The following is a 12,138-nucleotide window of genomic DNA, read 5'->3' as shown; positions in this document are numbered from 1 at the left end:
AATTTTTAACTATCGGAAACAATTATAACCTTTGAGTAATCTGGCCAATAACATTGGAAATCCTAAGAACTTTAATGAAATTTATTGGTATATCAACTACATCCTGAAATCCATGTAATCCACAGAGTGATATGTAATTCACACAGGACATAAAGCTAAATCTAATTGTAAAACTTCAATACTGACTTTGGCTACAGTTACAACTTACTCGTATTCAATTACTAGCACTTTGTACCATCTTCTTGACGTTGCAGTAAGTAACTTTGAATGAAAAATGAAAGGAAAACAAATGATTACACTTAAGTTTTATTCATTGCTGAAATATAATCAACTACTGACTTCTCAGTAAATAAAGTGATAGAAATCTACTAAAACTATCATTTTTCTTTAGAAGAAAAAAAAAACAAGGCTTGACAGGGGTATGAACATTTCAGATGTGAATAAAGTGACATGATGTACTTAAAACTTATTTTTCTTTAGAAGAAAAAAAAAACAAGGCTTGACAGTAAGAATATGATTGCAACTCAGCAAAAAGTAAAAGGTAGAAGGGGTTAAGTATAAGATTGGCATGAAGACTGATTGGGTTACACACATAAATACATGGAATATTACATTTGTTTCTATTATGATAGGTCCTTGTCTTTAACACACCGTGAAGTACTGTAGAAATAATCACTGCTAAAAAGAGCATACAAATAACATGAGATAAACATGTGTTACAGTCCACTTGTTTAACCTGTTTTCAATCTCTTGGTATAAAAGCTAGTAATATCTCAAATAAATGAAGTAAAGTGAACATACTAAGCAAGGCTTTTTGTAAGTTTCTTCATTTTGGCAGGAGAGGGATCCTTGTAATGCTAATTACCAGCAACTTTGACATTTTATCTATATTTGATTCAATCACTAGGGAATATAGAGCAACCTTCAAATCAAGTTTAACACTACAAACTTCTGGGGATATACTGAATAAACCATCACATACTGTAGGAGTGATTTCACAACCTCAGCAAAAAACTTGACCAGAGAACAAACATGCACTGACAAACTATCAACAAAGGTCTTTGTCCCCCTGTCCCTACTCCTAATAAATGCACTTTACATTTTTAAAAAATCCTCAGAGCCTTTAAGTGAACAACAACAAGACAAAGTACACGGCAGAGACGTTTATCATACAGCAAGAGGTGTAGCAGGGATTCTAGTTATGGGGAAGAGAGATACATTAGCAGGTCATTTCACCTAAACTTGTCTATTAACTGCACAGTGTCAGCCAAGCATAGTGTCAATGCACTTAAGGGGTTAATGAACCTATGGAAACAGTCACGTCTTTGAAAACACCTTCCAATATAATCTGGAAGAATTTCTGGTGATATTTTATAGGATGTTCTACAGTAGTTGTTAACACACTCATTCTAATAGTCAGCAGAGTAGATGTCAACAGAGACATGAGGCAAATTCTCCTAAAGGCAGCATGTGCCTTTTCAAGTCCCTTTTTTTCACACCTTCCCATTTTAGAAATGAAATATCCCTCTTGTATGCCACTCTGTTTTCGATACCAGGATGCTCAATATCTGTATGGTCCCTGTAGGTATGGCATCTCCTCCTGACCCTCCTGGGTCTGTCTCTCTCCTGGCCTCTTTGAAAGCTTCAGCCTCTTAGCATCTCCTCGCTGCAGTCCTTTAGCCTTGCGGCGGCAGGATACCTTGTGCCTGTGGAGAAGTGTTGCATTCCAGAAGCGAGTGGAGCAGCGTCGGCAGGAGAAAGTCCCCTTGGCACGATGGGAAGCCCGATGGATGAAGGCTGCCAAAGGCCTGTGGGACTGCTTCCCACATACGCTGCACCTTAGTCGCTCCTGAGTGGTCGAGGCTTTTTGTGGGTGTTTTACTGCCATGTGGACTAGCAGTCCCGCTTTACGGGAAAACACAGAATTGGGGCACATAGGGCAGCCAAAGCGTTTCACAGGGACTTTGAGAGACGACAGGATCTGCACCTTCATCCCCCCAGTGTTGACAAGCTTATACCCACCACCACCTGATCCTCCTCCTCGCCTAATTGTCAAACGAAGAGAGCCTTGTTTTTTATTCGACTGCCCTCTTATTGTACAACTTATCTTTCTCTTCTTTCTGCTTCCATCGAATCTGACTAAATCTTGGGATTGCCATTTATTTTCCCTCCAATCTTTCCTGTTGGACTTTTTTTTTTTCTTCTTGTGTCGTCTCATGTCATCCTGTGATAACTGGATGCTGCTGCAGTCAAGGTGTTGGTGGGGCTGGGTACCTGACTGATGATGAGAATGATGGTGGGAGTGATGAAGATGATGATGCAGATGATGATGTTCAGTGGAGGGCAGTTCCGTGAGGGGCTGGAACGGGGCTGTGGTGTGAAGCGTACGGCTACGGGATCCAGCTGGATATATGTGCTCTCCTTTCACCCCGGCTGGGGAATGTGGGTGCTGGGGGGCCATGATTGTTGAGTTTGGAGGCAGAGGCTGCGAATAAGATGGAGCACCAGAGGCTGAAGAGTGGGCTGCATCATAAAAGAGAGGAGAGTAACCAGCTGGTGGTTGTGGGGGTGGCTGTTGGTGGCCATGAGTGACAACACTAAGACCCTGCCCTCCATGGGCTTCTGCAGAAGGAGCCATCTGTAGCAGGGCATTGGTGGCAGCCTCACTCTCTGATGCTGACTGATTAACATCACTCCCACCTCTGTTGTCTCCAGACCCACTGCTGCCTTCTTGAGGGTTAGACGGTTCAGTGCGGGTCATCCCATGCTGCGACTGCCTATGTCGAGTGAGGCTATTAGAGTAAGCAAATGCTTTCCCACACACCTCGCAGCAGAAGAGCTTTTCACCTCCATTTTCATGAACCGTCTGGTGATGGGCAGTCAGATGGAAGTGATGGCGGAACGACTTCCAACATATAGCACAAGTGTAGAGTCGAGGAGGAGTTGGGGGCTGTGGTTGGGGTGGGGGTGGAGGTGGCTGTGGCTGGGGGTTGGTGTCTTGAGGCTTGACGTCTTGAGAGTAGTAATAGGAGGAGGTGCTTGGTGCTTGGTTTTGGCTCCTGTCTTGGGCCACGCTACATTGAGGGTTTGGGTTAAAGCTGTTAAGGTTCTCCGCAGCTGGTGTTGTGGGCACCTCTTCCATCTCCCCTTTCTGGTGGAGTTTGCTGTGCCTCCTGAGGCTCTGGGAGTAACCAAACTCTTTCCCACAGATGCTGCATTTGTAATTCTTTGCCCCAGAGTGGACTGTTTGATGCTTGCTGAGGTGGAAAGCCTCTCTAAAATACTTTCCACAAACAGTGCAGTGATGGGGCTTTTCTCCAGTATGGATGCGGTCGTGCCTGCGTAGGGTCTCACGACGTGCAAATCCCTTACCACAGACACTGCAGAGGTGAGTGCGTGGGAGCCCACTGGGACCCATTCTGGGGGTGTATTGCCTACGTTTGGGGGCCTGGGGTCCACCAGGTGCAGGATCTTTCTTAGCTCTTGGTTTGCGGGGACGTTTTGGTTTAGCAGTAGGATTCTGTGGGTTGCTGCTCATAGCCTCCTGGCTCCCCACACCTCTGAAATTCTTATCCATACCAGATGTTGATGATGGTGAGCCCAGAGGACCTAAACCAAGACCACCTAGAAGACCTCCTATGATGTCTCCCCTATCATCCCCTCTATTTCCACTGTTACTAGCCGCTGTTATAGCAGAGATTGCATTATTGACAGAGCTAGTGACATCATCCTCTGAGTCATCCAGTAGAGAAGAAAGGGGCAGGTGTGGCTGTTGCTGCGGATGGTGGTGCTGGCTGTGGCTCTGTGAGTGTGGATGCAGTGTTGGGGCCAGGGGTGCCTTTCTCAGAGCTGGGCCCGCCATCCCACTTCCACAGGGGGAGGCACCAGAGTAGCATGGAGATGGATTACCTTGAGAACGGTGGTCATCATGGTAGCCTGTGTAACGATTCCGAGAGTAGTCAGTGGGGTATTTACCATCTGTTCTGTCCCTGTCATTTGAATTCCCTCCCCTTCCAGACTGAAACAGACCATCACATCCTAAACCTGATTTTGGTTCTCCTTCCCCCACAATGATTACACCATCTTCTTCCTCAGTTTTCCCATAAATAACCCCTCTATTGCTCTGATAAGTTCCCCCTCCTCCGTTACCTCCTCCTCCACCCCCTCCCCCGACTCTGTCCTCACCATCAGTTCCTGTCTTGCTGCCCCTTTGTTTGGGTCCCCTACCTGGCTTGCCGCAGGTGCCTGAGGCAGCATGGTTGAGTAGAGAGGTGCTCTCACGGAAGGCACGACCACAGGCAGGACATCGGAATGGCTTTTCCTCATGTATCTTCTCATGGCGTGTCAGTGACTCTCTACGATTAAAAGCCCGAGAGCAGGTGGAGCAGCCATATGGGCGGGCTGAAGAGTGTATAACACCATGTTGCAGGAGATGCCCTTTTTTCTTAAAGCCTTTGCCACAATCAGGGCAATGAAATATTTTGTCTGGGCTAGGACATGAATTGGGTGGGGGTTGGGTTTCTTGGGTCGAATGGGGAAGGCTTGGGTCAGGCTGTGTTTTAATATGAACAGGGTTTGGGCCAGTAGCGCTAGTATTGCTAGTACCTGCTGTGGTTGGCTCATGCATGCGCATATGCCTGCGAAGGCTTGAAAGGTGAGGGAAGCTTTTGCCACAATCTCCACAGCTATAAACGGGCTCTGAATCAGAGTCTGTGGGGTTGGGCTGCATTGAGCTCTGGTTATCAGATTTAGAAAGGTGAGAATCATTAGTAACTAGTACTGAGGCAGCAGTGGAAGAGGGAGCAGAGGAGGAGGAGGAAGAAACTACAGATGATGATGAAGATGATGAGGCAAGAAGGGATGACGGGTCACCACCCATATTTGACATACCAACCCCACTCCCAATTAAAGCTGGGGGCTGACCATGACTAAGCCCTCCACCATTACTAGTAGTGCTGGGGTTACCACTATGGCTGTTGTGGCCATGGTTGCTGGCACTATTGCTAGCGCTTTCAGATTTTCTCTGTGGCAAATAGCCGGCCATAGCTTTCTTCCTTCTACTGCTACTGCTACCGCTACTACTACTTCCACCTCCACTGCTTTCCCCTTTGCCATCATCCTTAGATAAAGATAAATGGAGTGGCAAGGGCAGGGGCAAACCTGCTTCCTGTTGCATCAGAGAAGCTATTTGATTTGATGAGAGTACAGGGATGCCCTGGAAGTCAAAACCACTCAGTGATGAGGGCTGGGAGCCTGGATGGAGCGGGTGGTGGTGAGAATGAGTGTGAGGATGAGAAAGGGCGTGAGGTGGAAGCTGTTGCTGCTGGGGAGGCTGCTGTGGGCCCTGCTGTGGCTGGGGAGTGGAGTGGCCATGTGAGTGAGAAGAATGCAAAGCAGGAGGTGAAGAAAGACTAGTACTAGGCTCCCCACCTGTCTGACTTAAACCAATCCCTAAGTGGTTATGTGTTCCCTGTTGAACAAGAAACTGCTCTAAACTAGCATTAGCAGGCACCCCAGAAAGGAAATACTGATTTGCAGCTAACATGCAACTAAATTGTTGGTGAAGACTCCGTGCGTCAGACTGGGCCCCAACCAACTGGTGTCCCAATGAGCTGACTGCACTGCTGCTAGGAGGATTATTAGAGGTGGCCACAGAGGTTGAAGGGGAAGGAGAGGAAGAGGAGGGACCAGATGATGCTTGGGGGACAGAGAGGCCGGGATGCAGAGGAGGAGGGGGTGGAGGTGCTGATGTTACTAATCCTCCTAATCCCCCAGCGCTCCCACTACTGCTACTTCCCCCAGCAAAGTGCTCAAAGCGGCCTACACCTGGGTGTAATTGCTCCTGTGCTAGTGCTGCCTCAGACGGGTGGAAAGAGCGCAGGAACTGTGGGTAGCCTGAAGAATGGCTTGAGCTGCTGCTGCTCATCTTGCTTGACTTTGAACGAGAGCTCTGAGATGAGGAAGGCTGTTGTTGTAAAGGTGGGGGAGGAGGGGCACTCATCTTGGCAAAAATGGAGGCAGAATCAGAAAAGGCGTTACCTCTAGACCCCTGCAGGGGGCCCAAGCCAAGTCCAGACAGAAGAGCTCCAGAAGACTCAGCCTGCTGCTGCTGCTGCTGCTGGAGTTGATGCTGGTGAAGTTGCACTTGCTGTTGATGTTGTAGTTGTCGATCTAAACCAAGGCCTTTGAATTGGTGGGCCTGGTGCCCACTTAACATCTCTATAATGTCCAGATTGTATTTTCCAAATTGGAACATTTCCCACTCACTGGCACATGGGGGTGCGGGGGCCAAACCTCCAGCGCTAGGAGCAGAAACAATGATCCGACCGCTGACTGGTGACAGTCAAACTTTACCCAAAGGGTGAGGTTATGATACTATATTTTCCAAAACTACTTGAATGTCTTAAAACTTAGGTTCGTCTCTCCAGATAGTTTACTTCTGGTGCTGCTACTCCCTGTTGATCATCCACTGCCCACACTCTACTTCCAAAATGAGTGGGGTAGCCAGGAAGAGGAGTTTATGATCAAAGGGTAAAAGTGTCTTTTTAACAGGTAGATGAGTTCCACCTTTTTTCAAAATTGCTTAGAATAGTTTTAATTGAGAAGCAGTTCAAATGACTTCTTCTTGTTTCCTTTGAGAGTTACTGCGTTGACATTTTCATTCATCTAAGCAAGAATCCTCATCCGTGTTCAGCCAAGAAGTTCCTACAGCTGGAAAAAACAAAATTCAAAAAGGGATGATAGTCATAGAGGGGAACAGGACCATAATTCTGAATAAACTCTTAACCTACTGTCCATTAATAATTTAACTTATAACAAAGTGTCCCATCCATTAAAGTGAATCTATATGGACAGAAACCCAAGTCTGTGTTGTAACATTACAAAACATAGAGATTTTTGTCAATGGCCCACATTAGGGGATATGACGTCACAATACTTATGCTACTTGATATATTAAGTGTTAGTTATCACTTGTTTCTTGTTCATGCTGTAATATTCCTACCAAATCTTTTTTTTGTGAGCCAATTAGCCCCTAAATTTAAGTGAGAAATGTGACCAATATGCAATTCAATTACTAGTCACACTGAAAAGATTGAACATTTTCCATTTATCTAAGCTGAAGAAATCTCTTGCCAGATCATTTTGCTTTTACAGCCACTTAAACAGGCTAATAAACATATGCAATCTCTTATATTTTGTAATAACTTACCATGATGTGGTTCTGCTGGAAGGAGGCAAATTGTCAACATTCTTACTGTCTACACAGTGAGAATGCTGTTCATAATAGGCCTCAGTCATAAAGTTGAGTTAGTGGTGAAAGGATGCATTGACCTAATTTCCACCAATGTTACATACTGGCTTACCTAACCCTTTAACCCCTTATAACCTGCAGAAATTCTTCAATCTCACACTGTATTTTTGTCCTCTAAGATGACATGTACAGTATAAATACAGTGTATATGTGGCTATTTCTGCAAGTACCAAATGTTTATTGAGGAAGAGGTTAAGACAGAACACGGAAGGGTGTGGGAGCACTGCATGAAAAACCACATTAGACAGCAGATGCCTCGCTTTTGGTTAAATGCAAGTGTGGGTATATAACTGATTATTTGCGTTCTATCCCGTAAAACTTACACAGGTGGCATCAATGCTTCATTTCACCACTTGTGCTGTTAGGAATTAGGGGTGGACCGATGTGTATATATGGGACCGATATACATTTGCAGTAAAAATGAAACTTTCATACAATCAGTGATCGAATAAACCTAAGTACAGTTTCCTCAAGAACTGATCTTCAGTACAATTTTCAGGTACTTTGAGTATTTCCATTTTCTGCTACTTTGTACTTCCTCTCCACTATAATTTATTTGATAAATTTAGGTACTAGTTACTTTGCAGATTCAGATTATTCAGTGTTTATAAGCTATTAATTGTGATGTGTTACCAATCAGATAGTGTTGTGGGCAGGACATTGTGTGAGAGGATGCTGCATCAGAGCCAAAGTAGCACATTTTCAATTAGTTCATTTAATTGACAATCTGATACTGATAATCGTAAAAATGCTGATAATCGGTCTACCCCTATTAGGAATTATTAACTAGTAATTAACACCACAAGGAGTCTGAAGAGTTTTACTGGTCTGCATTCTGTGTTAACAGAAGATCCACTAACACATACAAAAAAACTACACAATGCATTTCACAACTTACCTGCAGTCATTAAAATGGATTGATTATAAAAATTCATCAAATATAATTTAATTTCCATTCAGATAAGATATTACTCAGCCCTAAGAATCTTTTTAAATCATATTTCTGCATACCTTAAATTGGGGGAAACCTTTTTTCCTTTCCAATATAAAACTATTCATTGGTCATTACTGTGGGACTGCAAATCAGAGCATAACTAAATGTTTTGAAACGCAGGTCAACCTGTCCTGCCAAAAAAAGTTAATAACTTACATTCCGTCCTTGTTTATAACTGAGGTGAGCACATTATCCTGCCCTAACGATCACCATACTTGCACTGTTGACTTTTCTCATTTAATTTTTTTTAGGTTGTTTGTTATCAGATAGTGACAAAGATATAGAAGTAATCAAGTCATTAAACAACTATAAGTTAAATTCTTGGCCCAAAATCAGTCGGCATAATGTAAAATTACAGTATATTATGGGATTGTCTTTTCTTTCATAAATGCTCTCAGAGGAACGCTAGTAGTGGGCAATCACCTGGGCGTGATTACACATTATCAGTTGTGATTAAACAGATGACCGACCTGTAGATAACAAGTTACATCCATTCATACTGCACATATTGCTTATTGTTTGTGATTCACTCTGTACATTAAATCATGTTTATTTATATGTATAGCACTTTGTTACTGTTTGCACCATCTGGTCAGATACAAAACTGTTTTTGTACTTTCACCCACCATGTGCAGCAACAATGAAGTTGAATCATATCCAATCTTACTCCGACTACCATTAACAATAAGCTAAATCTGCAATTTAAGTACATAAATACAGTTAAATACACTTCTCACAGCTAAAAAAAAAAAGGCAGACTGGAAATTTTAACTTTCGCCTTATGCATGATTCTGTAACTGCATGACGAAAGGCAAATTGTTAAAGTTGAAATTACCCATTATTCTTCTCGTGAAAAGGCTGAAAGTGGATTGACTAGGGCAGGATCACTCACTGTGAATCTCATTTTGCTCACCTCTCTTCAAATCTTACCTTTTCCTCTAATCGATGCGATGAACGTAGCGGGGAGTGAGCTCCCCTGGCAGATGAGGGAGATAATCTATCGCATATTTGGCTGCCTCTCATTTTAATGTAAATCACCAACCCTGTGAAGAAAGGCAAGGGGAAGTAAAAAAAAAAATGCTCACATTAACACCAGTATCACACTCGCTGCACAATGTAAACATGAGCAGAAACCTTACAGGCGCAAGTAATAACGGATGCACTTGAGGTAGCATCCTGAAATAGTATTGGCTAGCATTTGGAAGAGGGAAAAAAAGGAAAACATTGGACGCGCTTGCATGAAAAACTTCACGGTTCTCCTTAGCATCATATTTTACACTGGCTCGGCGTGTTCAGCTACTCGGTGCCTCACGCAATCTAGAAAAAAAACCACCGTTGCTAACGTTAGCCATCCGTCCAAACCACAATATCATAAGCACGCCGACTGCCGCTAACATCACGATGCTAGCGTTAGCATATACATCTGCGTAACCTATATTCGGCAAATGTTTACCTACGCATCCAGTTGCAGAGCACAGTTGCAGATGGATGAGGCCTGTCACGCCTTCTTCTAACCGCCTAGCTAGCTATCGTCCGCGTCCATGTCTGCGTGCTGTTTTCCAGTCGTTAGCCAGAGCCATTTTCACTGATGCTGAGCTGGGTGAAAGCTTACACCGTTCCCCGCAGAAACCAACGCCGACGGATAGCGCAGCCGCCTCCTTCCCATTTGATTGCGACAATTTTGTTGCAGACAGAGAGCTTTTTTGGCTAAAGCTTTCGACGGCCGAGAAAAATTTGGGTGGTCGGTGATAATATTTTTGGGTAAAAGTGAGTGACGTGTGCTCTCTTAACATTGGTCCTTTCCGGCCCTTGTAATATTTCCGGGTAGCACTAGCGGGGCTCACGGGCGGTTGTGTCGGGCTCACAGCGGATTCGGTTTGGTTAAAGGGGGGATCCTCTAATCCTCCTCCACAAAGGTCACACATTCACACAATAAGTGCCCATGTCACTTCCTCAACCCTCTGTCCGATTATATCTAAAGATACCCAGGCTTAGCGGGAGGTTGATCACTTTTCCCCAGGCTACACATAATGGCTGATGCCTACAGGCCTATTGTGCCGTATGAATATGATATCTTCAGGGTATGTTCGTGAAAATACATAACATTAAGTGAAAAAGTGCATCACAAAGTGTATTGTTAAGGCATTTTCACTGTGTTGTTTTTGTCCAACGACAATCAAGTACCTTGAGTCTCTTATATTTTAGTTTAGAGAGGAAATGTTTACTAATTATTCAATATCTTATTAAAAAGGGTTATTAACAGAGTATATCCTCCTATGAATATTATATATTCAGACTATAGTCTGCAAAAAAAAGTGTGAAAAAGTGCATTATAGATGATTTTCATTGTGTTGTTGTTTTTGTCCAACGACAATTAAGTACCTTGAGTCTCTTATATTTTAGTTTAGAGATAAAATGCTTACTAATTGTTCAATATCTTATTAGAAAGGGTTAATCACAGAATATATCTTACTTTGAATTATGCCATCATGTATTTGTTTCTATCACTAATGTACTTGTACCCAATTTTGCTATTATCATTAGGCCTACTAGTTTGTTTTTACCTATTTATAAAGGAACTGTGTAGCTCTGTCCTCTTTTTCGTTGCTTTAATTGTATTTCCTGTTCATAGAAATGTTTTGAAAGCTATATTAAGTTGAATTATGAATTATATGAGTGCTCATTTGAATATACCATCATTATAATAACCTCTACATCAGATATAATCTCTAATATGTGTGTTTAGAGGTTTAGATAACAGGTTTTCAGGGTTATGAACCCAAGTTGGTTTGCATACAATCAGAATTAGGGGTGTCACAATATACACTTCTAAAAAATTAGTTTGGGATATGGGTGCATATATGCATGTGCATGGATATGCAATAAAAGTCACAAAACACAAAATAAAAATTCAGATATGTCGCAGAATAAACAATCAAGTGAAAAACTAAAATATCCCAAAATCCCTAACTAATTCTGAGTAGTGTGTACTGATATCGACGATAACCATAATATTAAAAACAGACATTTATATCATGTTATGTTAATAATACACATATAATAATATCCTGTAAATAATCCAGTGCAGATGTTTGGCTGTGTGGATCTTTTGTTTATCAGGTCATCTGGTTCCCTTTTCGCTATTTATTAAAGACTCCAGCTCCACCTCCCTTCACTGGTATTCCTCCCTCAACACAGTAAACAAAGTTAAACATGATAGCATTATTCTTTGCAGATTTTCCAGAAATATCACAATAATGTTGTAAACATGAATTAATTTTACCACGATAACCGTGTCGTGAAAGTCTGATCAGAATGAATAAATGTTTCACATACGTATATATGTGTTAAAAGATATGTATGGTGTATGAATGAATAAGATAGATGATAGAACATTAGTAGGCTTATTGTAATAAATAAAGAAGATCATATTTAAAAGGACATGTATCTCCTTGGACAGTCTACCTAGTCTTGTTCATTGGTTCTCAACCTGGGGGTTGTGAAATCATTTCCAGGGGTCAGCAGATGGTTGTGGAGACTAAAGTAATATTTTAACGGGAATAGTTTCTTACATTACATTTCCTGTATCAGTGATATGATTTGCCTTGAATTTGTGGAGTGTGCATCCACATGAGTTCTGATTGGAGAAACAAACCTCTTTTTTCCTTTTGGCCCTTTCAGGATGTTGTGAGTTCACAGAGTACAGCTTTTGCACACCTGAGGATCGACAGGTGCGTAGGAGAAGTCCCAGTGCTGGGGTCACAAACTGTTTTTTTCTCAAAAAGGTTGAGAACCGCTAGTCTAGTTTGTCTGGATATCATATAATCTGTAA

The 12,138-nt window shown here is 42.6% G+C and overlaps 1 protein-coding gene across 3 annotated transcripts; it reads right to left on the bottom strand.

Moving 5' to 3' along the window:
* Positions 1–290: 290 nt before the first annotated feature.
* Positions 291–10,079, bottom strand: LOC141011800 (uncharacterized). 3 transcript variants are annotated; one of them, XM_073485095.1, is made up of 4 exons: positions 9,764–10,079; positions 9,237–9,349; positions 6,040–6,711; positions 291–3,936 (listed from the first exon to the last, which is right to left on the bottom strand). In XM_073485095.1, the coding sequence occupies exons 3-4, from the start codon at positions 6,254–6,256 to the stop codon at positions 1,562–1,564; spliced, it is 2,592 nt and encodes an 863-aa protein (XP_073341196.1). In that variant the 5' UTR covers positions 6,257–6,711; positions 9,237–9,349; positions 9,764–10,079; the 3' UTR covers positions 291–1,561. The 3 variants fall into 3 exon arrangements, with proteins under 3 accessions (XP_073341196.1, XP_073341195.1, XP_073341194.1); XM_073485094.1 differs by having other exon boundaries at positions 9,760–10,075; XM_073485093.1 differs by having other exon boundaries at positions 291–6,711; positions 9,760–10,075.
* Positions 10,080–12,138: the final 2,059 nt, after the last annotated feature.

Source organism: Pagrus major, chromosome 17, assembly GCF_040436345.1.
Source record: "Pagrus major chromosome 17, Pma_NU_1.0".
Lineage (NCBI taxonomy): Eukaryota > Metazoa > Chordata > Actinopteri > Spariformes > Sparidae > Pagrus > Pagrus major.
This window is presented reverse-complemented; position numbering and strand designations above follow the sequence as displayed.

Bases quoted from the DNA above. Each gene is read 5' to 3' on its own strand.
- LOC141011800 (XM_073485093.1), bottom strand. From the start codon at position 6,256: ATGTTCCAATTTGGAAAATACAATCTGGACATTATAGAGATGTTAAGT.